At 36.0% G+C, this 25,895-nt stretch overlaps 14 protein-coding genes across 14 annotated transcripts; 7 read left to right on the top strand and 7 right to left on the bottom strand.

Annotated features, from left to right (window-relative positions):
- Positions 1-105: 105 nt before the first annotated feature.
- MME1 (Mme1p) lies at positions 106-1,188 on the bottom strand (the record flags this gene model as incomplete). Its single annotated transcript, XM_003955867.1, has 1 exon — positions 106-1,188. The coding sequence occupies one exon, from the start codon at positions 1,186-1,188 to the stop codon at positions 106-108; it is 1,083 nt and encodes a 360-aa protein (XP_003955916.1).
- A 333-nt stretch (positions 1,189-1,521) lies between these two features.
- MLH1 (mismatch repair ATPase MLH1) lies at positions 1,522-3,864 on the top strand (the record flags this gene model as incomplete). Its single annotated transcript, XM_003955866.1, has 1 exon — positions 1,522-3,864. The coding sequence occupies one exon, from the start codon at positions 1,522-1,524 to the stop codon at positions 3,862-3,864; it is 2,343 nt and encodes a 780-aa protein (XP_003955915.1).
- Positions 3,865-3,873: 9 nt separating this feature from the next.
- Positions 3,874-5,769, bottom strand: CEP3 (Cep3p; the record flags this gene model as incomplete). The annotated part of the gene is made up of 1 exon (XM_003955865.1): positions 3,874-5,769. The coding sequence occupies one exon, from the start codon at positions 5,767-5,769 to the stop codon at positions 3,874-3,876; it is 1,896 nt and encodes a 631-aa protein (XP_003955914.1).
- Positions 5,770-5,956: 187 nt separating this feature from the next.
- Positions 5,957-7,471, bottom strand: KAFR0B04820 (uncharacterized protein; the record flags this gene model as incomplete). Its single annotated transcript, XM_003955864.1, has 1 exon — positions 5,957-7,471. One exon carries the CDS (start codon positions 7,469-7,471, stop codon positions 5,957-5,959), a length of 1,515 nt encoding a protein of 504 aa, XP_003955913.1.
- Positions 7,472-8,185: 714 nt separating this feature from the next.
- Positions 8,186-10,027, bottom strand: EAR1 (Ear1p; the record flags this gene model as incomplete). Its single annotated transcript, XM_003955863.1, has 1 exon — positions 8,186-10,027. The coding sequence occupies one exon, from the start codon at positions 10,025-10,027 to the stop codon at positions 8,186-8,188; it is 1,842 nt and encodes a 613-aa protein (XP_003955912.1).
- Positions 10,028-10,488: 461 nt separating this feature from the next.
- On the bottom strand, positions 10,489-13,311 carry HUL5 (ubiquitin-ubiquitin ligase HUL5; the record flags this gene model as incomplete). The annotated part of the gene is made up of 1 exon (XM_003955862.1): positions 10,489-13,311. One exon carries the CDS (start codon positions 13,309-13,311, stop codon positions 10,489-10,491), a length of 2,823 nt encoding a protein of 940 aa, XP_003955911.1.
- A 286-nt stretch (positions 13,312-13,597) lies between these two features.
- On the bottom strand, positions 13,598-14,869 carry DJP1 (Djp1p; the record flags this gene model as incomplete). Its single annotated transcript, XM_003955861.1, has 1 exon — positions 13,598-14,869. The coding sequence occupies one exon, from the start codon at positions 14,867-14,869 to the stop codon at positions 13,598-13,600; it is 1,272 nt and encodes a 423-aa protein (XP_003955910.1).
- A 150-nt stretch (positions 14,870-15,019) lies between these two features.
- Positions 15,020-16,753, top strand: GPI10 (putative glycosylphosphatidylinositol-alpha 1,2 mannosyltransferase; the record flags this gene model as incomplete). The annotated part of the gene is made up of 1 exon (XM_003955860.1): positions 15,020-16,753. The coding sequence occupies one exon, from the start codon at positions 15,020-15,022 to the stop codon at positions 16,751-16,753; it is 1,734 nt and encodes a 577-aa protein (XP_003955909.1).
- Positions 16,754-16,900: 147 nt separating this feature from the next.
- MRF1 (Mrf1p) lies at positions 16,901-18,091 on the top strand (the record flags this gene model as incomplete). Its single annotated transcript, XM_003955859.1, has 1 exon — positions 16,901-18,091. The coding sequence occupies one exon, from the start codon at positions 16,901-16,903 to the stop codon at positions 18,089-18,091; it is 1,191 nt and encodes a 396-aa protein (XP_003955908.1).
- Positions 18,092-18,314: 223 nt separating this feature from the next.
- Positions 18,315-20,354, top strand: ROG1 (putative lipase ROG1; the record flags this gene model as incomplete). The annotated part of the gene is made up of 1 exon (XM_003955858.1): positions 18,315-20,354. One exon carries the CDS (start codon positions 18,315-18,317, stop codon positions 20,352-20,354), a length of 2,040 nt encoding a protein of 679 aa, XP_003955907.1.
- Positions 20,355-20,431: 77 nt separating this feature from the next.
- TIP20 (Tip20p) lies at positions 20,432-22,429 on the bottom strand (the record flags this gene model as incomplete). The annotated part of the gene is made up of 1 exon (XM_003955857.1): positions 20,432-22,429. One exon carries the CDS (start codon positions 22,427-22,429, stop codon positions 20,432-20,434), a length of 1,998 nt encoding a protein of 665 aa, XP_003955906.1.
- Positions 22,430-22,655: 226 nt separating this feature from the next.
- On the top strand, positions 22,656-23,462 carry RRT6 (Rrt6p; the record flags this gene model as incomplete). The annotated part of the gene is made up of 1 exon (XM_003955856.1): positions 22,656-23,462. The coding sequence occupies one exon, from the start codon at positions 22,656-22,658 to the stop codon at positions 23,460-23,462; it is 807 nt and encodes a 268-aa protein (XP_003955905.1).
- A 355-nt stretch (positions 23,463-23,817) lies between these two features.
- On the top strand, positions 23,818-24,606 carry RRP42 (exosome non-catalytic core subunit RRP42; the record flags this gene model as incomplete). Its single annotated transcript, XM_003955855.1, has 1 exon — positions 23,818-24,606. The coding sequence occupies one exon, from the start codon at positions 23,818-23,820 to the stop codon at positions 24,604-24,606; it is 789 nt and encodes a 262-aa protein (XP_003955904.1).
- Positions 24,607-25,205: 599 nt separating this feature from the next.
- On the top strand, positions 25,206-25,781 carry RPL9A (60S ribosomal protein uL6; the record flags this gene model as incomplete). The annotated part of the gene is made up of 1 exon (XM_003955854.1): positions 25,206-25,781. One exon carries the CDS (start codon positions 25,206-25,208, stop codon positions 25,779-25,781), a length of 576 nt encoding a protein of 191 aa, XP_003955903.1.
- Positions 25,782-25,895: the final 114 nt, after the last annotated feature.

The raw sequence follows: 25,895 nt of genomic DNA, 5'->3' as shown, positions 1-25,895 counted from the left end.
AATGGGGCTAGTATCGGTCTTTCTGTATATGTCTTAATGTCATTGAGAATATTCTATCTTCGGTATATATGTTACAAATGTGTTATTTACATGAAACTACCTCGTTCAAAAAGCTGGTACTGATGAGGAATCCATATTTATTTGATTCAGCTTTTTGAGTGTCATTTGGTATAACAATAGCATTATACTGCTCTGTACGCTTGTCCAGATAAACCTCGGACCCACTCCACTAAAAAGCCCTAGGACACCTTCATTCTGAAATATCACTTTCATGCTATTAGTCAAAGAGTTTGATAACAAAATACTCGAGCTCGGTATTCGAAGCTGTTGATGCTTTTGCTTTTGCGTCTGTAATCTGGTTTTGACAACATCCAACGGAGTGGTAATCATGCCTGCCAAGCCACCAGCAGCAGCGCCGGTCAAAATTTCATTACCTATAGAAAGGTGCCTGGTATCTTCTAATAAAATCGCCCATTTTCTAAACTTTTCATAGAATGCCAATTGTAGCGCACTAAAGGGCAGATCTCTTGCTAATGTGGCTTTATAACCAAAGAACAACGTCTGAGCACCTTCAGTTTTAATGATATGATGGATGGCATTACTTAAATTCTTATAGTTATAGTTTGACTGCGAAAACGCATTGTTGTATTTACCTTGTAATTGCAGTCTAGTTTTCAAAACTTCAGAAGGCACGTATATGAAACTAGAAACAAAATCACCTAATAATCCGGAACATAGATGCGATACAGTATCATTGACATTAAAGTCATTGATTAAAACCCTCTTTGAGTATTCGTAAGTGGCAAAGAAGACCCCAGAAGTAGGAAAGGATCCCAACATCGCAGCCATATAGCCACTATAGAGACCTCCTGTTAATCCCTCTTCCAGCAAGATTTTCCCATAAGTACTGGGAAGATTTCTTTTATATTTTGCTGCCGAAGATCCCTGTTGCCTGGTTTTGACAGTATCCAACGAATGCATTACACTATCACCAATGACACCACCAATTGCTCCAGAGAGAAAGCAATGCGAAATTGGAGATGTTGCGGCCAAATCATCCTGATTACTTGAAGGAGGAAAAGCGGGTAGTGGCGGTGGTGAAAATGAATGTCTCTGTGTTGAGCGTACATTTTGGTCCTCCTGATGTGGTGTATTAACTACGGGAATCGATGATGAGAACAACCACATATCTGGCGAAGTTGCTTCGATGCTGCGAAATGCAGGTACTAATGGAGGAAAGGCACTCAACGATGCTGGAGAAGTGAAGTGTGACGGTCAACTATAGAGCTAATAACTAGCCACCGATAGAGAGAGCAGGCGGGAAAGTTAGCTCGAGATGCGTGTAGTTTGATGGTGTTATTCTTCATAGTAAATGTAATTCGATATAAGCGATTATTAATTATCAACCTGTAGAGTTTTACCGAATTTACGCGATGATTGAAAAAAGTTGATGCAAAGGTAATAAATAGGCTCTTATTTGAGAAAGTCTTACATTCATTAGGCCAAAGAGGGACTCTAAGCATGGCTGCTATACCACAAATAAGGAGATTGGATCCCTCTGTTGTCAATAAGATTGCTGCGGGTGAAATTATTATATCTCCAGTTAATGCTTTGAAAGAACTTTTGGAAAATTCGATTGATGCAAAGGCTACTAATATTGATGTCTTGGTTAAAGATGGAGGTATCAAGCTGTTACAAATTGCAGATAATGGATGCGGAATCAATAAGTCAGATTTGCCGATCCTTTGTGAGAGGTTTACCACGTCAAAACTTGAAACTTTCGACGACTTACAAAAACTTAACACATATGGTTTCAGAGGAGAAGCACTGGCTAGTATATCCCACATTGCTAGGCTTACGATAGTAACGAAAACTGAAACTGAGAAATGTGCATGGAAGGTGGCATATTCTCAAGGCAAAATGCTGAATGAACCTAGTCCGGTTGCTGGGAAAACAGGTACGTCAATCTTAATTGAAGACTTGTTTTACAATATTCCATCAAGACTGAGGTCTTTAAAATCCCCTAGTGAGGAATATAACAAAATTCTTGATGTTATAGGGAGATATGCCATACATTCGCAAAATATTGGGTTTTCACTAAAAAAATTTGGCGACTCGCAATTTCATTTAATGCTTAGATCAAATTTAACTATCACAGAAAGGATAAGAACCGTTTATAGTAATTCAGTAGCAAGTAACTTGATATTTTTGGAATTGGATCCTGTAGAAAATTTGAATTTTACGAAAATAGAGGGCTATGTTTCAGACTTGAATTACTACGTTAGTAATAAAAAATCAATTCAACCCATATTCTTCATTAATGAAAGGTTAGTTACTTGTGAACCACTCAAAAGAGCATTGTTCCATGTTTATTCAAATTACATGCCGAAAAGTTCCAGTAGCAGTAAGCCATTTCTCTATTTCAACATTTTGATCGATCCAAAAACAATCGACGTAAATATACATCCTACCAAAAAAGAGGTGAGGTTTTTAAATCAAACAGAAATTATTGAAAAAATTTCAATGTTTCTCCATGAGAAACTAGCAACCATAGATACATCCAAGCTTTTCAAGACATCTACCTTAACGACTGGTACTGGTCAATTGGCAACCTCACAAAAAGTGAAATCACAGCAAAATTATTCTAATAGCATTAAAAATAGTATAAAAGTATATGAACATAATTTGGTGAGAACTGACGCCTCGCAATCCAAAATTACATCTTTTTTACAGTCAAGCTCCTATTCAGACGCGGATAATAATAAACCAGAACAAAGTACAGATACCCATGTCGACAACTTGTTAAACAGTGAGGAGCATTTAGATGTCCAATCAATTAAAAAGAAAAATGTATTTGAAGACGATGAGTACATAGAAGATAACACAGACACCATTAAAAGGCAGAGGATTGACGCAGAGGAAGAGCGAGAACCAAAAAAAGTTAATTCTGTAACTAGGGAAAGTATAGTGGATTTGTCACACTCCACAGAAGTCCCAGAGGCAACTATAGCATCTTCATTACCTCAAAGGGGAACTAATGGAGGGCTTAAGCGTAATAGATATTCTATTATCAAAAAGGAACGGGTAAATGTTAATCTGACAAGCATCAAAACTCTTAAGCAAATGGTAGATAAATCAGTACATCATGACTTGACTCAAATATTTTCAGATTTGATATTTGTTGGTGTTGTAGACGAGGAGAAGCGTCTCATGTCAGTACAACATGACCTGAAACTGTTCTTGGTAGATTATGGTTCCATTTGTAATGAGTTATTTTATCAGATTGGTCTTACTGATTTCGCAAATTTTGGCAAAATAATTGTTCAATCTTCCAGTAAGGACCTAACTTTGATTAACTTGCTTTCTGTTTTCGACCTTGACATTGAGAAAAAGCTCCAAATGATTTCAAAACTTTGGGAAATGAGGGAAATGTTAAGCGAGTATTTTTCCATTGATTTGTCCACTGAAGGTGATGATAACAATTTAGAATCGGTACAACTTGTTTCTATTCCACTTCTCCTGAAAAACTATGACCCTCCTTTGTCAAAGTTACCATTTCTCATATATAGAATAGGGTCAAAAGTTGACTGGGACAATGAAGAGGCATGCTTGGACGGAATTCTAAGGCAAATAGCATTATTCAACATTCCAGAAATCATAGAAAAAATTGATACTACAGATGATCACATACACGAAGATGTTAAGGTTAACTTCGTTAACAAATCTAAAAAGTTGTCATACGATATTGAACATGTTATAGTGCCATGCATTAAAAGACGTTTTTTGGCACCAAGACACATGTTAAATGAAGTGATTGAAATCGCAAATCTTCCTGGACTATATAAAGTTTTTGAAAGATGTTGAGTATATTCGCTAAATAGATATAATTTCAGATATATCATGCTCGGCCTCAAATTGTGACACAATTAGTCTAAATTCCTCACTTTCAGTTTGTAGCATCAGCTCCTCGTCTTCGCCACTACCTTCCTCAGCATCATTCCTCCCGAGTAAATGCATAGCATTGGTCATCACTGAAACTTTCCTATTTGCTCTCGTTATAGCCTTGATGTCGTTTTGTAAGATCTTGAAAACTGGATGGATAGAACCCGTTAATGAGCCTACTACATTGACCTTTTCCCATAATACACCCAATTTGTTGAGCCGAACTATTAAAAATTTCAGATTGTTGACTTTCTTCCCAAGCAGTAATGGTAATACAGATAGTAAATCACTAAGGGTTTCGTATAACTGCTCTATTTCAGGCGACTCGACAAATATGTTGTAGTAAGAATAAAATGATATAATTCTAGATAGACCTTTCAGTACCCATGGGTGCTTGTTAAAGATATAATTGCCATCGGATACATTTTTAATTAATAGTTGGATAATATTCTGCGAATAATGCATGGATAAGCTTAATGAATCAGCCGTTTCGAAATGAATTAAACACATTTTCTGCAACTTCCACGATACTAAATTTAAAAGAAATAATAATAAAAAGTTCTCAAACTGTGTATTAATTGAGCTGATTTCATTAGATTTCTTTTTCGGTTTTTTATTAAAATCTAGTTTCTTGTTAAATATTTCCAGCTCTCTTTTGATTGCATCAAATGTCTTAATTTGGGGTTTGAAGGATTTGACTAAATATTGATCCAAATCCCTCTCCAATGACACGATTTTCCAACAAAATGATTCGAAGTTATCTTCTTTTTTATAAATATTAAAATTTGGCATGTCTTGATAAAATGCCGCATGCTGCAAAAGGGAAGGAATCTCATTATTGATATATATCTTTTTAGCTGGTCCCGATTGATAATAGTCAATGATACATAATTTAAACCATATTTTACCAAATGTTTCTTTAGAAATACCTAAAAATGGATCATCTTCCGCATATTGCTTGTGAAAGTCTATATTAAAAAATTTTGCAACTTGAATACATTGCAATAAGAGACTATCACTTAGTGTGTTATTATTTATCTGTAGCGTTGTATTGGATAGAATCAGATATACTTGAATAAACTTAATATTTGGATTGTTCATGAAATCGCTTTGCATCAGAAGTGTTGTTGTTACTTTGAGATACCTCTCATATATCAGCAGTTGCAGCGATTCGGTCCACTCTTGTTTCACATCTATATTCAGATGTTCACATATTGGCTCCAGTGGAAAAATCTTTGAGATCTCATTGACTGGCATATAGTAGAAACTAAGGGTGAATACTGACCAGAGTAATGCATCCCATAGGTAATCGTCTGAATCAAATTTAGCTACTGTATCATTAAAGGTGTTACGAGTTCGGCTCTCTTTATCTCTTCTACGCCAATAACGCTCCAATTGAGTAAAGAGTTCATTTATATCAACTATGCAACCAAAAAAGAGAGGCCCCAAATTTTCTACTGAAAAGTTGAGTAGACTATACGACTGTTCCGTATTCAGACAATCCTGCCAAAAAGTACATTCACTCAAATTCTCTATGATGCTAACCTTCTTTCTTGACCCTTCGGTGATATCTTTTGTTTTGAATAGTCCGATCTCCATGACCCAATATTCATAGCTTTGCCATAATTGTAGTAGACTTGGTAGATATTCAGACTCTGAGTTTGCTGCTATAGCAGCCGATTTGTTCGTGACAAACTTAATACATTCACTTTCTTGACCTCTCTTGACACAGTTACTACAAGGAACCAGCCTATCACATTTCACTTTCCGCCTGGCACAAACAGGACAAGCACGTTTGCTCCTATTGTGATTCGATCTCTGCAACATATATGTATGCTACCTTTAGATTTATTCAATGGTATCTTCTCTTTCGGGCTATCAATATTTTTCTATAAACATAGTTTCGCGTTATTTACTACTAAGTTCATCGCGATGAATAATAGAGAGAAAGTACTCAAGTCACATTCTGAAATTTATATATAAGTGAGAATATTTATTTAACTAAATCTCGAAACTAATATTCAGTGTTCACATGGACACTTTTTGTTTGTAAATACGTTTCTACACCATAGTAACCTAATTCACGCCCAATTCCACTCATTTTGAATCCACCAAATGGAGCAGAAATTTCAACATCATTAGAGACATTAATCCAAACTGTGCCTGCCAGGATATCTCTTGCAAATCTGTGAGCCTTACGTATGTTTTCAGTAAATACTGCAGAGGCAAGACCGTAGTGTGTATCGTTTGCTAGTTCGATTACTTCCTCATAGTTTTTGAATTTACATACACATGCGACTGGCCCAAAAATTTCATTTTGCATCAACGATGAATTCTGTGAGACATTTGTTATGATAGTTGGTGGAATGAAGAAACCTTTTGGAGCTCTACATTCGACAAGCTCTTCTAACTTCCATTGGCTGGGATCCTCACTCTTATTGGCATATTTACCCTCTAGTGTTTCTTTGATACTCTTGTATTGTTTCTCAGAAATCACGGGACCAACAGTACATTCTTTGTCGAACATATCGTACTTCTCACCAAACTTCCAATTTTTCCTAGTGTGCTCCCTGAATTTTTCCATGAATGTATCATAAATTCCTTCCTCTACATAAATGCGTGAGTTTGCAGTACAGTTTTGACCTGTATTGAAGAAAATACCAGATGCTATCCATTGGATAGCATTGTCTAAATTAGCGTCAGCAAATACTACTGCAGGAGATTTACCGCCCAGTTCTAGCGTAACATCTTTTAAATTAGAGTTTCCTGATTGTTCTAGCATTTTTGCACCGACAGAAGTACTACCTGTGAATGAAAGTTTGTCAATTCCTTCATGTTTGGCCAGTGAGTTACCCACAACTCCTCCAGCACCTGGAACTACATTCAATACACCCTTTGGGAAACCCGCTTCAACGAATAACTTTGCTAAATACAATAAGGAGAGAGAAGTATTTTCTGCTGGCTTTATGACAATCGTATTCCCTGCTGCTAAAGCTCCTTGGATCTTCCAAGATGCCATAGCTAATGGGTAGTTCCAGGGAACAATTTGGGCAACAACACCATACGGCTGTTCAATTGTATAAACAAACTTTTCCGGCTTAACTGGAATGACCTTTCCCACGTTAAACTTATCGACAGACCCAGCAAAATATCTAGTCAATTGAATAATTTCTTGTAGATCCATCATCGCATTGGTATGATATGGTTTACCGGCATCAATACTTTCAAGAGCAGCTAAAATCTTGATATCACGTTCAATCAAATCTCCCAGTTTCAGTAACAACTTTCCACGTTCATCTGGAGTTGTCTTGGCCCAAACATGTGTATATGCCTTGCGAGCTGCTTTGACTGCCTTGTCGACATCTTCTGCAGATGCTAATGGGATAGTTGTGATCTTTTCATTAGTAGAAGGATTGATAGTATCAACTTCATCTTGTCCGCTTGGTTTTACAAATTCGTTATCGATGAACAAACCCAGTGGTTGTTTAATTGTTAGATCTAATTGAGGTACCTTTATTTCAGTAAACATATTTTCTTCAATTAGTCGTTGTTATTCCTTTGGCAGCTTCACAATAGTTTATTTTGACGTAGCCTAGTAGTCGAGCATTTATATATGACCTTACTTCAAAGTCAACTCAAGCTTGAAGTGAGACGACCACTTAGAGTGGGAGGTACCCTTACAATTCCCTTTCCATTCAATAATTTTCAGCATCATATCTTAGTGATACGTCGGGCTTTCATTAAGGGGAGCTTACCCTTCATCAGTGCACTATCCTTATATGCTTGTTAAAATAATGTTAGGTCGATGGATATAGGAAGATTGGATAACCATTGCACCAGTTTAGCTCATATTAGACAGGATATCCCTATAGAATCATGTGAGGTGTTTCCAAAATAGTAATGTGAAAGTATGTCTGTGAAGAGGTTTCTGAAGTAGAAATGCTTCTTTTTTTTTTCGACACATAACGACGGTCATACTAATATAAGTCTCTTTCAGATACCCACATAACATTCAATAAATAAGGTATTAGACATTATTTATATAGACATCTAACTATTGAATTATATATGCAGAGACAATAGGTATGCCCACAATATATGTTGGCTAAATGTGTATGGTTCTCTCCTTATGGCAATTTTGTCGCAGAGACGAAATGTAGAACAATGGAAGATTGAATATTTTAAAAAATGAAGTGAAAAACCTTGAATATCATATATGCTATTTTGAACACGAAATGTTATCTTATTGGAGTGTAGAATTGTTACTACTTGATGCATGACTTGCAGCATCTTGTTGTATCATATGCTGCAGTTCTGTAGTTAAATCATCGAATTCATCGTCAGAATAAACCTCACTTTCGGCCCTTATTTCATAATCATCATCTAAATCATCGTCATCATAATCATCATAATCATCTTTGTCTTGTCCCTCACTGCCCTCTATAGCAGTTTTGATACTTTCTCTATCAAAATTCAATAAGCCTTGAAGTTTCTTACTACTGCCAATCATTGGAATCTTTGCGAAGGGTGATTTATAAGAACTTTCATTATCAGAATAATTAGGTGGATCCATGGGTAATGAATCCATGTTGATTTCTTCGTTAATTGAATATGCATGAGGTGACGTGCTGAATTCAAATCCCGGAGGTGGGGGTAATAATTGACCATTTTCGTCTCGTAAAGAATCTTCGTTAAATTTTGCAAAGAAAACGCTCCGATCATCATTGTTACTGTCATCATTATCTTCTCCTGCACTTTCTAATAAGGCGTCTTGGCCATATTGGTCATATGAGGGAGGTGGCAGTTTCATTCCATTCATTTTACTATACCCCCACTTTTTTACATTAGCTTCTATGTAAAGGAACCCATAAGTACCAAAATTTACGTGAATTTTACATGGAACATTTGCGCCAACAGTAGGATAAAGATATTTAAATTTCCAACCGCGAATGTGGCCACCAACGGACTTTTCATTGAGTTTTTTACCGTTTCTAGTGAAGAATACAGTGCCAGAACGAGATCTGTAACCTATACCGATAACATCACCTTTTTCGCAACTAGGAAATAGGTTTTTAAGTTCAGGGTCCAATTCAAATGAATCATTGAAGCGCCTTGAGCCATTTGAATCGTATGCAATAGAATGATGATGTCTTCCAGGTAATCTGAAGTATGGATAAGGAGATGTGGAAAGTCCAAATGATATTAAGTCGTTAGTTTCTGATTTGGATGATAGAGAATGGTGTTGATTGTCACGTGCTACCTCCTCCTCCTCTTCTTCTTCTTCATCGGCATCTGATTCTGAGCTAGATTGTGTCAACACCGTTTCATTATCTGAGATGCTTCTTGAGACATTACTAGTATTCAATTCAAAAATCTTGAACTCACAATAGTAAACACGGTTTATGCACGGGATTGGTAGATTAGTTTGTACAGATGCGTCGTAGTTGTAATTTAGAAACGTAATTTCTGTCTTATTCTCTACCATGATTGTATCGTTGGGTAAATTTTGGTCTGGCTGAAATTCCCATGCATAAGCACCTTCTTCTTCGATAAACTGGTTCGTTTGTTCATTTATGATCGGATCAACAAACTCGTCCTCTTCGGATATTGGCAAAGGAGATATTAACAATGGCGGATTCTGTCTAATATATTCTTCACCTTGTTTGTAATAAAACTGCTCTTCCGCGGGCAATCTAAGCACTTTATCTTTCACTTCATCCTGGTCATCTAAGGCACTTGGCCATCTTGCATTCATCATTTCTATTAGGTTTCGGCTTCTGGAAGTCTGATATTCTTCATCAGTAGATAAAGAAACAGTAGAGTTCCTCACGACTACACTAGTGATTACATATCTAACACCCAAATAAATTATGCAAATGAATAGGTACATTATTAGCATAGACCCTACAGAATACAGCATTAATTCTACGTCGAAGTTATCCTCAGTAAACCCGTCAGGATAGCTCTCACCATCGACAGCTTTATTCTGAAAATCACGTGGAAGTAAGTATGCATATGAACTTCCAAAAAGAAGTGTAGCAACATTTATGCTGATTCCAATCAAAGAAGAACTTTTATAGCGCATCTTTTACTTGGTATATTCACGAAATTACACTGAAAGAGGTCTTGATCCTATAATTAAAAGTAGGTTTGAAAAATCGTTATATTATGAAAATACCTGATAATAACTAAATGATAGTTGCTGGACTTGTCTTTCAATCAACAAAACAAGAGCAACAATAACCATAATCCTCTCTTTTAATACTATATAAAATTCTTCTCCTTTCATTCTTAATTTATAAAGCGGGACTTAGCCATGACAAATTCCTTTTTTCGACAGCCTCCGGAAGATAAGTTACTCCATTGGGAAACTCTTTCTGGAAAAAGAAACTAATATGCTTAAATTAGTGAAAGGATCACGTGATTGATTCCTAATTAAGAAAGTCCATGCTGAAATCAAGAATAAATAGAAGTGACCATATAAAAGGTATAAGAGGCGTGTGGAATAATTATTTTGGTGTATAAGTAAATATATACTAGACAGTTCTATGAAAGATCAAACCTGGCACCCGAGTTGATGGAGTAGAGAAGCTTCTCTTTGAGTAACTCTTTGTTTCCGTAATCTGGGAGCTTCAAAAGGTTGACACATGTAGATGCAGTTGGAAGTCTGTCAAGATCAAAACCAGCGTTCCTGATACCAAATTTAGGTTCTAGAGCACCAAACCCTTGAAGAGGAGCCTGTGGTACTGATGTGACAAACTTAAGAAACTTGCTTCTTTCGTCCATGGAAAATTCTTCGAGGATTTCCCAAAAATATTTGATGGTATCATCATTTTCAATGTATCCTCCATATTCTGTGTTTTCACGTAGGTCCTTCAAGTCAACATTTTTGTGACCTCCAGATATCAGCATTTGAAGTTCAATAGAGTTGAATAATTCTAGCCACATCGGCCCTATCAAGCTGCTCACACCTCTGTGAAAGAAATAGACAGGTTCGAAAAGCGTTCTATCTAATTTGTATTCAGCAATCTTTAAAATGTATTGTAAAAGTGTTCGTTTGGTGACCTTGACATGAGAGCCATTTGGTATTAATTCAATTGTCCGGGAAGCATTCGTCATATCTGTGAGTTCAAAATATAGATCCAAAGAATCTATCTCCTCTGAGGACATCAACAGTAATTTTGTCAAATTAGCGTATAAGTCAAAATCTAAACTACTCAAATCATCAAATGAAGATCTGAAATGGTCTCCATAGTTTAGCAGTTTTTTCAAAAAAAAGTCGGCGAAAGTAACATCAATCAAAACTCTCTCGTAAATACATTTCCCAACAATTTTGCCCAAGAATTCCAATTTGTTTAATTTAGCTAAATCTCGAGTAGGCTTGGGATATATATCGTAGTCGGTATTAGTCTGAAACAAATCGTATTTCGGATCAGTGAATCCCTCCTCTGACACACTCGTTAAAAATTCTTTAGTAACACCACCACCATCAATGCCTTCCTCGGGACCGAATTCATTGACAAATGTGACCGACAACTTCGACTTAAACTTATCGCCAATGCCATTAAAAGATTTCATAGCATCCTCCAGGATATGTTCTCTGGAGATAACAGCAGATTGTCGATTTGGCGCGCTGCTGCCCCATGGCATGAACATATCCATTAAACCGCTTGTCGGATCTCTTGTTCCCAGCCTCTGCTTATCAAGCTCTATTAATGTATAAAACAAATCAACGCGCTGTTCAAATGGAATAAAAAAAGGTACTTTTAGAAGAATTTCCAATTTATTTATTGATTTCCAATTTTTACTGCTGTTTGATTCATTCACCATTCTATGCAAAACTCTATATCTTAATTTTGTGTCATTATCAATATCTTCACGTAGACTGCCTGGCTTACCATTTGTATATTCAGCATCCATTTCAACATCTTCCTCATCACTGAGGCTATCATCTGGGACGTTGGTCTTGAAATTCCTGTATTGGTTGTCATAATTATCAATAATTTTGTATAAGTTTAGTCTTTGAAATTTTTCGTCCTCAATAATCCAAAATTTCGGTTTCTCTTTAGAACAAAATCCTAACCTAGAATCTCTTAAGTATATCCTGTTCAATACAGGAATACATTTAGACAGCAAGGGGCCAATTGGGCTTGAAATTTGGGTTTTGTTCCAAATTTGGTTGAAAATGAATGTTTTGAGAGTTTTACTAAACTCTATCAGAAGTCCAATGGATAGCAAGGACTTTCCAGAAAGTAATTCTGAATCAGTCGTTAAAGTCAGATATAGGTTAATCATTTCGATTGCTATCGTGATTATTTTTTCAGTGAATAAAGACTTCGTTAAAATTTCTTCTTCTGATAATCCAATGACTTTTTCAAAGATCTCCAGACTTATGGCTCTGTTAGTTAAAAGAAAAACCAGAATATTATTTTTCTTTTCAAATTTCTCTGATAGGTTTAAAAGTGATGCTAGACTACTTATGTCGATACTGGTCTCAGACACATCAAAAATTAACTCTATCAAACTATCTATAAACTCTTGTTCAAAAATATTTGCAATTTGTGAGCCAAGTGGATCATCACTTTCATTCTCTTGTTCAGGCAGTCCTGTGATACATTCTGCAATTTTCTTAACCAATAATTGATCGTTTTGAGACGTAGTACTATAAATGAGACATAGGTTTTCAAGCAGTGCTAATGATGGATGAGAGACCAATGGGAATAAACGTTTTTCCCCCATGCAGATGAAAAAGTTAGCTATATCATTAGGAGAACGACATCGCTTTGATGAAACACTGTATACTTCGTCTAAAATCTCCGTCCCAGCACAGTTCCATATTGACAGAATGCCACATAATTTTTCAGAAACATCCATTGATAAACTCTTGGCACTATTCAAAAATGGGATTAAACCCTTTTGAGTAAAGAATTGTGGGATTGGATAACTATGATTCATACAATGAAGAAGGTCGCTTACCAAACGACAGTCTCTTTGCTCCGCAAGCGTTTTCGTGACCTGGATATTCACAAGCACACCACCATAATGTTTGAGTGACTCGCTATCCCTTGTCAAAATGTCATATATAGAAGCTTCGTCCAGATAATGTAGAAGCTTGACACCGAATGTAGGGAATAAATGTATTCTTTGTTCTTCATCAAAAAACCATATAGATTTGCCAAAAAATTGTTTGCATGCAATATATTTCCTTACGTACGATTGAATTAGAATAATGCTTTCATTCTTTTTACGTTCTTCCGCTCTCTTTAATCTTTCTTGTTCAGCCTTCGCTAAAATATCTCTTTTACTAGTTTTGCTCTTTGTTCCCAAATTTATGTTCCTCTTTCTTGTTTGGCCAGCAAAATTGAACATTATGACCACTCACAGCAACTTTCAGCTTGAAAGATTAGCGGATTTCAATGTATTGGAACGAACTTTAATTTTAGCTTCATTATTAGGAAAATTATTCATTAGTTTATCATTTTCGGAATAAGGAATGGGACGAAATTATTATGTAAGATTAAGATTAATTACATATTTTAAGAGAATAGATAGTCACAGGGACAGTGCTACATTATTTATATGACTTCAGGACCTCTTTACCATGAGTGATAGATCAGACTATCGAAAATGACTGAATTATGTGCTTTGAGGCATCTCAGGTGGACTTTTTCTTTTTTGTCGCTTCAGCAACCAATTCTTCGAAGACTTGAGCTTCCTCTTGTTCAGCTTTGGTTCTAAAAGACCGCTGGAATACCTTACCCAGCAGTTTTAACGCTTCTGCCCTTCTTATTCTTGTCTTTATGCTAATAGTTTCATCCTCTAGCACCTTCTTACAGACACCTCTTAATGTGGACATAATTTCGAATTTAGAGCCATGCCATGCTGCTGATAGCACCTTCCCCATTAGCAGTTGTTCGTGCTGGACTACTTCTTCCGGTGTTGGCTTAGTCTTTTCGATTCCATTTTTATCATATAAAGGTTCCTGAGATTCACTATCTTCCTTCATTTTTTCCAACTCTTTCATTGTATGCTGAGCGTCAATTGCAGCAGAAACCGTTCGTAAAGTATCCATGAACAGGCCGCCCTTAGCCTTCACTGAATGTAACATACCTCCAAGGCCGAGAAAGTTTTGAGAGCCAAGAAAGATTCTAGCCTGTTCACAATAAACGTCACCAATTGTGTGCAAAATATCCAGACCAAATGATTCCATTTTCAAAAGATTTGCCTCCTCTTCGAATTTCTTTTCAAAAGAAATCTTGCAAGCTTCATCATATACGCTTTCAGTCAGTATAGAAAGTCGTTCAATCAATTTTTGACTAAGTTCCCCAAGTCGAACCTCTTTCAATTTTTCTTGCTCTTCTTCAAATTGCTCTAATTTTGTCTTCTTCTTAGGTTCTTCAGAAACTTCATCACTTTTACCATCGTTGGCTTCATCTTTATGTAAAGTCAAGTGAGTGGTAGTTTTGCCATCGATGTTCTTAAAACGCTCGTCTTCCTCTTCCTTTCTCTTCTTCTCAGCATCCTCCTTTTTTTTCTTCTCTTCCTCCTCTTTCTGTTTCTCTGCTTCATCTTCAGCACTCAATTCTTCTGTCTTCTGTAAGTTTCTCAACAATTGCAATTCCCCAATGTAAGAGGCAAATGCATCACCACCGAATATGGCAGAGAATTGTTCTGCAGCATCTTCAAACCCACCTTTAGGAACTGCTTCCTGCTTACCAAGTCTGTCATATTTGGCACGAAGTTCATCATTACTCAAAACTTGATAAGCTTCAGAAATGGCCTGGAATCTTTCAGTGGCACCTGGATCATTTGGATTCTTATCAGGATGCTCCTGCACCGACTTTTTACGATAAGCTTTCTTTATTTCTATAGAAGTAGCGTTTGGAGTAATACCTAGTAAATCATAATAGGCAGTATCAACAACCATTGTTGGCTTTGCTGTTTGATTATATTTCTTCGTTTTTTCTTTGAACTCTAAGATGATATAGGTCAACTCATGAAGTTTAAAAAAGCCAGCTCTGCTCTTCGGGCAATGGAAAATGTAAAGTTCTGAAAGATCATATGTTAAGCCTGTGAAATGATAGCATGGTGGGAAAAATACATATTCTCTAGTGATAATGCGCTGTTTAGGCTATTTGTGGTTGTCAGATTGGCCAATGCACTCTTCATAAGGACTTTCTTTCAAGCAGATGAGTATTGGCAAGCATTGGAGCCTGCGCATTATGTGGCTTTCGGATATGGAGAATTGACGTGGGAATGGAGAACTGGCTTGAGAAGTTACCTCTTTCCTTTCATTTTCGAGATGGGATATAGGTTTGTAAAGGTTATTAGCATGTTATGCCGATATTCCCTCGATTCATTGGTAGATTCTCCGAATTTTACAACCAGAATCGAGTATGTTGGTGTTATTTATGTCCCAAGGGTTATAATGGCTGTAGTGGCTGCAATAGGTGACTATTATACTGTGAAGTTAGCACATAAGGTTTTCAGCTCAACGGTTGTGGTTCCAAAGAATGGAAAAATAAATATGCCCAAACAGCTGCTAAGCGCCAAAATCGTTACAGCCTTCATTGTAACTATTAATTTTTTCAATTGGTATTTTAGTACACGCTCCTTTATCAATTCATTTGAAATGACTTTAACTACAGTAGCATTGTATTTTTGGGATTGGGATAGTGGAGATGCTGTGAAGAGCAAGCATTTCACGTTTTCACTGATCTTCGGTATTTTGGCTTGCTTTCTCAGGCCTAGTAATGGCCTTATCTGGGCTATATTGGGGTGGTTTTTACTAATCAACCTTTTCCTGAGAAGAAGTTTCACATTGATTTTCTTAGTGCTTTTCAAAGTGCTTTTCTCCTTTGCCGTTGTTTTTTTGATGAATACCATTATTGACTATTATTTCTATGGATATTTAACGTTTCCTTTATTTAAGTTCATCAAGTTTAATTTTACCACTCCTTTATCTCAGTTTTATGGAGTTGCCCCTTGGCATTTCCATATTTTTCAAAGCCTTCCATTTTTGTTGGGTGGATATCTTGCTTTCTTTATATGTGGATTGTGCATGATTCCTTTCCCTAACGTAGCAAACAGCAAATTTTTGACTCCACTCCATCAATTCAGACTGGTAACTGTTATTAACATAATAGTCTATTCCTCTTTAGCTCACAAGGAATTTAGATTTGTTTATCCATTAAGACCATTTTTTACTATTATCGCCGCTTATGGGATACTAATAGTACAAGCACGTCCACCATTTGGCATTAAGTTTAAACATGTAATCAATACTGTATCTACGGTGATTCTTCTACTGTCATTATTTGCAGGAATGTATTTGACCTACATCAATGAATCGGGGGTGATTGATGTAATGAAGTTTCTACATTATGAACCTAACATCAATAGTTTGGGAATGTTAATGCCTTGTCATTCCACACCTTGGCAATCATATTTGCACAGGAATGATATTGATAGTTTATGGGCCATCTCATGTGAGCCACCTTTACATCTTTTAAACGACCCACATGCGGCTGAGAAACTACCATTATATATGGACGAGAGTGACTATTTATATGCAGATACACCAAGGTTTATTGGACAACATTTTCCCCCGATTTCTGATAAGACAGCTTCAACGGTCAGTTATGATCATAGTTGGCCGGAATATCTGGTGCTTTTTGAGCACTTAAATAACTTGTATATGAAAGATTACTTGGAACATACGAATTATGTGGAATACAAGAGATTTTTCAACTCTTACAGTCATTGGGATTCGAGGCGTAGCGGCGATATCATTGTCTATCGTCAAAACTAGTCATTGTATGGCAAGAAACTTATTTAGATATATAATTATGAAAAACAGATTTCCGAACGGATCTAATAGTTGAATAAATTATTCAAACTAAGAACACTCGAGGAAAAACAATCAGCTAAGGCATGTGCTAATTGAGTTGATTCCTGAATGTCCTTTCAAGTATTGAAAAAATTGACCTTCATTAGATCTTCATTTTTGCTACGATTCCAGTCCACCATTAATGTAATTGATAAGGGAACGCTTAAGCAACTTCCACCTTCCCTTTTGGAAAAAGCAAAGGACTATACTATAAAGTTATATGCGCTCGATGACCTAATATCCAATGGAACCATTTTGGAACATGAACAGCAGAAGCTATACACTAGATTGAAAAGCATAAATACCTCTTTACTACAATATGAGAAGTGTATATATGAATTTGGAGAATTGAACCTATTGATGAAGGATCCCAGTCTGAAACAAGAGGCAGAGGTCGAGCTGAATAATTTAGTGCCCAAATTGAATAAAAATTCTGAAGATCTCTTGCGTAAGCTTCTCCCAAGACATCCGTTTGCAGATAAATCCTGCCTCATTGAGCTTCGACCAGGTGTCGGAGGAATCGAAGCAATGATTTTTACGCAAGATTTATCAAATATGTACATCAATTATGCTCATAAGCATGGCTGGCCATGTAGTATAGTGTCCCAACAAGAAAACGTTAGTGGATCTGGGCTGATAAGTTCGATCCTAAGTATTGATGAGCCAGGTTCTTTCGATAAGCTAAAATATGAGGCAGGCGTCCATAGAGTTCAAAGGATCCCCGCCACAGAAACTAAGGGAAGGACACATACATCGACAGCTGGTGTCGTCGTTCTTCCTCAAATGGATAATGACGTCGATGTTGAGGCTCAAGAGAGAAAATTCAAGCCGGGAGAAATTAGAATTGACATAAAGAGAGCAAGTGGGAAAGGTGGACAGCATGTGAACACAACTGATTCTGCTGTAAGGATCACACATATACCAACAAATATTGTTGTGCATATGCAAGATGAAAGGTCGCAGCATAAAAATAAGGCTAAGGCATTTACCATATTGAGAGCCAGAATTGCAGAATTAGAAAACAAACAAAGGGAGGACAAAGAAAGGGAGCGGAGAAAAGAACAAGTGACTAGCACTGATAGATCCGATAAGATCAGAACCTACAATTATCCACAGAACAGAATTACAGACCATCGGTGCGGTTTGACAATGCATGACATTGCCTCCGTGATGTCAGGTGAACGTCTGGACGTTATAATCGACGCAATGGAGTCGAGAGAGATAGAATTACAGTCTAAACGGTTATTGGAGTCCAAATAGAACCACTCACGTATTTACATAACAACTTTTATATATATTTTTTGGCATGTCAATAAGATTTCGTTACTTTTTATATATATCGGGCGGTTAACAATATCATCAACTCGAACTGAAAAAGTATTAATAGTAGGATTCTTCCAAGTAATTTCGTGTGACTATCTAGAGAGTTCGCTTTGAAAAACGGTTGAATCTATACTTTCAACTGGCTGGAAATTTTGATGGAATGTCTCTTGAGAGGAAAAGCGACATTCTGTTTCATTACAAGTCTTTTGTTAAAGTAGGGGAATCGGAAAGATATATTATAACTTACAATTTATATGACGATGAAGAAATTCCTTCAGATATTTCCTTAGACTCCCTGTGGATTAGAATAAAGAATGTTGAACCTCTGTCATTTAGGGCAGGCTACCTTATGGGACCGTTTATATTGTACTGTGACTTACGTACAGAGAAATATCATCATTCTCAAAAAATAGTTGCATCTGTAGATCAGCCTCGATTCGAGCCAAATCTGCAAGCTCAACAACATTGTTTGGCAGAGTTGTCTCTTCATAATATACAAAAGAAGTATGTTTGGGTTGTCGATGTTGTCAGTCAAATTATCTTCGCTACAAATACAAGTGTCTCCTTCGAGATATCTATAGGGAAATCAGTAGAGTCCTTAAATGATACCACAGATTTGCTACCCCAACTTCATTCCTTTTCAAATAAGCTATTGGTTAATAGGCTCACTTCACTAGATCTATGGAAATTACCCACTCAGTTAAGTCTAAAACAACCAAAGAAAAAACATCTTGTCATTTTGACTCATGGTCTACATTCAAATGTAACAAATGACATGGTTTATATTCAAGAACAGATATACAAGGCGCAAGAAAACTATTCAAATGAACAGATTATTGTTGATGGCTATCCTGGAAATGTCTGTGACACGGAAAAAGGTATCAAGTATCTGGGATCTAGGGTAGCTGAGTATATTATCGGCCGATTATATGACGAATCTGTCGTGAAAATATCCTTCATAGGACATTCTCTCGGTGGACTTGTTCAAACATTTGTTATTGCTTACTTGGCGGCTGTATATCCATGGTTTTTTGAGAAAGTGAAGCCAATCAATTTCATTGCAATTGCATCACCCTTATTGGGAATAGTCACCGATAATCCAGCATTTGTAAAATTATTATTGTCATTTGGCGTAATAGGTAAAACTGGGCAGGATCTCGGTTTAGATGGCCAGCAAAGTGATCAATTACCTCTTTTGTATTTACTGCCAGGGGAACCGGTGAGATCCGTACTTTCTAAATTCAAAAGAAGAACCATTTATGCCAATGCAATCAATGATGGGGTAGTACCACTTTATTCTTCATCGCTATTATTTTTGGATTATGATGATATTTTAAAACAATTGAAATTGAAGGAGGGCAAATCAAATGTTGATGATATTGAAGATAATATAACAGTTTCTCAAAATACAGCATTTTTCAATAAGAATTTTGTCTCTCCAATTACAAAGATGCTAAGTATATGGGCACCACAAAAGTTTCCAGGTTCAAACCCAAAATTGCCAAAAGTTTCAATGATTGAAACAGCTACATCGATTCTACTGCCTCCGTTGCCTGATAAATCTTTTATTATGGATCCTGACTCTAGAGATAATGCTATTGTACATGACAAGTTATATACTGAGTCTGATATCCCTGCCGAAGAACTTAAGGCAGAGCTTGATTTCTTTAATAGCAAAAATATTCTCTTGCAATCATTTGTTGACGGTAATGGAGTGCGTAAAAGATATCAACACTTAGAACAAATGATTGCAAGGCGCTGGCATAAAGGCTTATCATGGAGAAAGGTTATTGTTGCTTTGAAACCCGATGCTCATAACAATATAATGGTAAGAAGAAGATTTGCAAATGCTTATGGTTGGCCCGTTATAGATCATTTAGTCTCTGAACATTTCAATGGGACTGATAATGATACTGATGAGGAGGTGGAGGAAGAACTCTCTGTCGAGGCAGAGGAAGTAATAAGGAGCCAAACCGATAAAAATACTGATAGTGATCATAGCTGGGTTACAAGTGTCGATGATTTACATATCTTCGATGAAGGCCCCACTGGTATGATCTCAACTGTTAGTGAAATGGTGGAAGCATTCGCTAGGAAAAAGTTCTCAAGTATGACAGGCATTGATGGCCCCGACAATAATAACTCTGAAGATGCTGTTTTAAGATTTCAAGAAAATAATAATGATTTACTTCAACAATAGCGCTAGTAATAATTATCTGCACAAACATATTTATATATATTCAAAATAAATTAATTTGATTTTAAAAATCAGTTACATTAAATTATATTTCCATAGGATATCCTATATAATGCGTCTTGAATCTCAGAATCGTTCAACCATTTTAACTGCATATGTTCTTTCAAATCATCAAATTTCCCATTTTTAATATATGATGAAGCTGTGAATTGGCTAACATTTTGCTGATCATATTTCAAAGTAAGCAAATTCAATAGTTCCAAAAATGTAGCTTCCTGACAATTTACTAAGTCATCTGGAATATCTAAGCATTTCTTTAATGCATTTAAATCTTGGTTCAACTGGGCTAATCCATTCTGGTTGAATTTATTCAGTTTCAAAATTGATTCGATAAAATAATTCACAATGATGTTTAGTATTTCATTCTTTATATTAATCGAAATCTCCAGGGGAAGCACATATGACTTCAGCCTATAAATTATTCTATTAAGTAAGTTTATGGTATTGACGATCTCACTAGAAGGTGCATCATTGGTATCGTGAGTTGATAACGAAATAACCCACGAGTTTAATTTAAAATAATTTGCCAATGATTCTTTTATTAATTTTTTGATTCTATGAATTATTGAATTCTGCATGTCGTTTAACATATTATCCTGGTAATCTTTGATAGTTGCTTGGAATAATGAATCATAGTTTTTGGTTTCAAGATTATTCACCAAAGCAGTTAACTTTATAAAGATACAATTTTGTGAAAGTTGAAAAATCATGCTGTGAACTTTATTCAAGCTATGCAATTTTAAAATAGTTTGGTATAGTTCATCCTCCTTTGAATGTTGTGGTGGTAGGGAATCGACAGTCAAAACAAAATCCAAGTAGTTATTTGCCAGTTGGATGAAAATATCCGAACAAGTCTTTAATTTGTAAACTTCTAATGGTTCATAATCTAATTCATAAAATGGTTCAAAGTAATCGTTGATCTTTTTCAAGAGTTTTATGAAATTTACATCGGAATCAGTTAAGTCATTTGATGATTGAACCAATATATCAAATTGTCTATGAGCAGTTGAAATTTCGTATGCTAACCATTTTTCCCAAACCTGCTTTGATATTAAAGATACGAGACCATTACCACGGTAATAAAATGTTTTGATTAAAGTTTTATCAGTAGATATGATTTGTGAAATTAAAGTAATCAAATTTTTTGAATCATTAGAGTTTAACAATGTAAAGTTTATCTTATCTCTAATCGGTTGTAAAATATGATTTATAAACTGCTCGTGTACGAGTTCTTTGGACACACCATTTATCTCATCCGAAAATATGTTTATGCATTTGTACAAGTTTTGCTTCAAATACTCGTTTAAAAAGTTAAAATATATTTCAATCATGGATGAAGGATCATTATGGAAGTGATAGGTGAATCTAATTTTGAAGTTGTTGGCTAAGCATTCAAAATTCCATAATTTTTCATTCTTTGGATTAAGATATAATTTACTGAGTTTGAATAGTTCTGACGAATGTGATTTTAGCTCATTTACAGATTTTGAATCCGATAAAATGAAGCTATTTGTATCCCATCTGGAATTTAAAAGGGTTTGTTCAAATTCGTTGGCAATACCCTGTATGGAAGGTGATAAAACATTGTTGTCAAACTTATCCTGAACGTCAGGAAGAGTATTCAGCCTACTAGACTCAAAATCTTTGATTTTATCATGTATGGTGATAATCCTGTCACGATTGAACTCCGTTTGCGAGCACAATTCATTCAAGTCTGTTTCAATATCGCTAAGTTTCTCTGAAGCTGTGGTTCTTGCTTCCGATTCATTTATATTCTGTATTAGTTTTTCAAATACTTCTAAATTTCCATATTTAGCTTTCAGTTTATCGAGATGATCAACTGAGTTAGGATTCTCCAAGATATCATCAACAATAACATTTATTATTTTCTTTTCATCATGAAGCTGAGATTGCTTCGCAGCGAGATCATTCAGGGTACCAGAAAGATATGAACGTTGTTCCTCTATGTCTTGAATTATTGAATCTATGTTCAATAGATCTGTAACATCGTTGGGCATGGCTTCTTTTTCCTATCTTATTACCTTCTATAGTAGTTGATCTCAACTTGACGAAATTTTTGTCAATCACGTTTAATATCCGACCTTTACAAAAAAACGTGGACATCAAAAAACGACAGCGACACAGCACAAATTGAATAATTTGAAACAAATTTGGTTGTGAGTAGCAGCATGCAAATCTTATTGGTGGATCCTGGAATTCCATTGTTTGAATTTTTTTTGTATTATGCTGCTGTTGTTTGGTATTGTGGTGTGCTGGTTACTGTCTATAGTCCATTGCGACAGATCACATTTTCGAGTTATCGATAATACACTGACATTCAAAGTAGCAGCGACTAAGTACCATGATGACACTTTGGGGCCAATGTGTGTGAACATTCCGCTTCCTGCTGAGCAAGTCCCATATGATTACTGCGCTTTAATGGTTGGTGTGGAAGATAAAGTTTCTTTCCGTGGTGACACGAGCAGATTCGGAGGGACCAGTGACTCTCGAGGAAAGCAGTCGATAGACATGGAAATACATGGATTGCCCAGTGGGAATCTTATAAGGAAGAAAAGGAGAGTGAAAAATGGCATCAATTTTGTTTCTTTCAAGAGAGGTCAAGATGATGAGTTTAGATTTTGTTTCGTTAACCTTGTGTATGATTACTCTTGGAATTCCATTGATGTCGACAAAGAGGTGAAGATAATTTTTAAAAATAAGAGAAAAGAGTATTTAAAGTTTCTTAAAAAGCACTTTACACCTGAATTAAGTATTATTTTAAATGAATCAGTAGGTGACTTGCGCACATCTGCTGAAAATTCCAATAAGACAAGTTGTATGATGCGATTGGAAAGACAGCGACGAGATCTGAACGAAAGTACTTACAATTGGCTGTTTTACGGAATCACATTATTTACCATGACGTGTGTAAGCTCGAACGTTTTCATACTTTACTATATCAGGAAGAAACTGAAACAAAGACAGCCAGTTCATTTACATGCAAGAAGCAAGTCTGTCAAATTTGGAAAGGAATTTACGGTATTTCTTTGAACAAGGACTCATCGTTGACATTAGCACAAAAAGTAGCTAACAAGCATCGGGACAAACAAAAAAAGATGTAAATTCGAAAAATATAGTATGTATATATACATTTATGAGACACGTCCCCAAGTGCAGCATGCTAGTGAGTACAGCACTCATTGTACGGTTGAGTTTAGCACTTCTTCCTGACCTATATGTATATATATTTCTTTATTTTTATGTGATGTCTGGGCTTCATGAAAATTTTTAATTAGCGACTTTTCAAAAGGCATCGATGCATGAATAACGGTAGAGTTCTAAAGGAGAACACAAATTGTGCGACTGTACAGAGAGCGAATAGAGTATAATAACCCGTATATTGAGCATGCCGTTATCTGTTGCCGAAAAGTCATATTTGTACGAGTCATTGGCCAACACACCTTCTATAAGACCGGATGGTAGAACGCCATATCAGTTTAGACCCGTTGAGGTGTACACTGACTTCCTTCCAAGCTCCAATGGTTCCTCTAGAATAATAGCCAGTGATGGAAGTGAGTGCATAGTGAGTGTGAAATGTAAGGTTGTTGATCATACAGTGGATGACGATGTCTTTGAAATTGGGATTGATATTGCTAATGAAAGAGACGATTCATTAATTGTGGAGAGCATTACATCATTATTCAATAACGTTGCTCAGGGAATTGACAAAGAAAATCTGCGTCTAACGAAGAGGTACAGTTTCAAAATTTACCTCGATGTTCTTGTGTTATCAAGTTTTTCATATCCAGTATCACTAATATCATTCGGTATTTATACAGCATTAAATTCCACATATTTACCCAAGTTAATTTCAAGTTTTGATGATTTAGAGGTTGAGGAATTACCCACCTTCCACGACTACGATTTAATTAAGCTAGAATTGAAGGTACCGTTAGTCTTTGTTCTGGCGGTTGTAAAAGATAATATATTTGTTGATCCAGCATCGAACGAAACTGAAGTTGCAGATAACGGTTTAATCGTAAGTTGGACCAATGGTAAGATAGTGGCTCCAATAAGGACAATAGCATTGAATGATACATTTACTAAGGGATTCACACCGAAGCTTTTACAAGAAGGTATCAAATTGATCGAAAAGTATGCAAATGATATCGTACGAGCTTTAGAAGCTCTATAGTTCTATATACTCTCACGTTTCTAGTAAATAGCAGTAGTAATCAACGCCCAAAAAAAGCATAAAGTGAGTAAACAGACTGACTAAGTAAGTTGAAGGTTTTGTGAACATCATCAATGGATGGATTTTAATACCAGCAAATATCTCGGCATTCACTACCTCTTTGTATTATCACTGTTCATTTGACTGTTTGGTGTAAGGATGAAGGGTATGGGTGCTGAGTTTGAAAAGCAAAAAATTTTCAAAAAATTCTAAATTTTTGAAAGTTTTTGAATGAAAAATTACCGAAAAGAGAAAGATTCCGAATTTTTTCTTATGCTCGCAAAAAACGCAAACTCTCTAATTTTTCAAAATTGGAAAATTGGCAATATAGGATCGGGAAAATCTCTACGCAGATTCACGTGGGGGGGGGGGGTGTAGAATTCTGAGAGGTTGTGGATGGGGTCGGAAGCAAACCATAGCCATTGCATCTTTCGTGTACTCGACTTGGCAAAGTAATGTGTAATAGAGTGCTTGTATGCTATATGTTGTAACGATAATCTTTTTAGTATCTGAGTTATTTTATCTTGTAAAATTAGTGCAAAAGCCCAGATTTTTGAACAATGAAGTACATCCAAACTGAACAATCCATTGACGTTCCAGAAAGCGTCACTGTTGCTATCAAGTCCAGAATTGTCAAGGTTACTGGTCCAAGAGGTACTTTAACCAAGAACTTAAAGCACATTGATGTTACTTTCAACAAGGTTAACGCTAGATTAATCAAGGTTACCGTCCACAATGGTGACAGAAAGCACGTTGCTGCTTTAAGAACTGTCAAGTCTTTAATTGACAACATGATCACTGGTGTTACCAAGGGTTACAAATACAAGATGAGATACGTCTATGCGCATTTCCCAATCAACGTTAACACTATTGAAAAAGACGGTGCTAAGTTCATTGAAATCAGAAATTTCTTAGGTGACAAGAAGGTCAGATTAGTTCCAGTTAGAGAAGGTGTTGAAGTTGAATTCTCCACCAACCAAAAAGATGAAATTGTCTTATCTGGTAACTCTGTTGAAGAAGTTTCCCAAAACGCTGCTGACGTTCAACAAATCTGTAGAGTTAGAAACAAGGATATCCGTAAGTTCTTAGATGGTATCTACGTTTCCTCCAAGGGTGTCATTGTTGAAGATATGTAAGATAATCTAAACTTGAAATAATATTTGTTACATTGTATATTATATATAGTTTTTATTAATCAAATCTTCTGACCACTTTTATCACTAAATTTTTTTAGCCTCTGAATATTTTGG

This window comes from Kazachstania africana, chromosome 2, assembly GCF_000304475.1.
Source record: "Kazachstania africana CBS 2517 chromosome 2, complete genome".
Taxonomy (NCBI): domain Eukaryota; kingdom Fungi; phylum Ascomycota; class Saccharomycetes; order Saccharomycetales; family Saccharomycetaceae; genus Kazachstania; species Kazachstania africana.
This window is presented reverse-complemented; position numbering and strand designations above follow the sequence as displayed.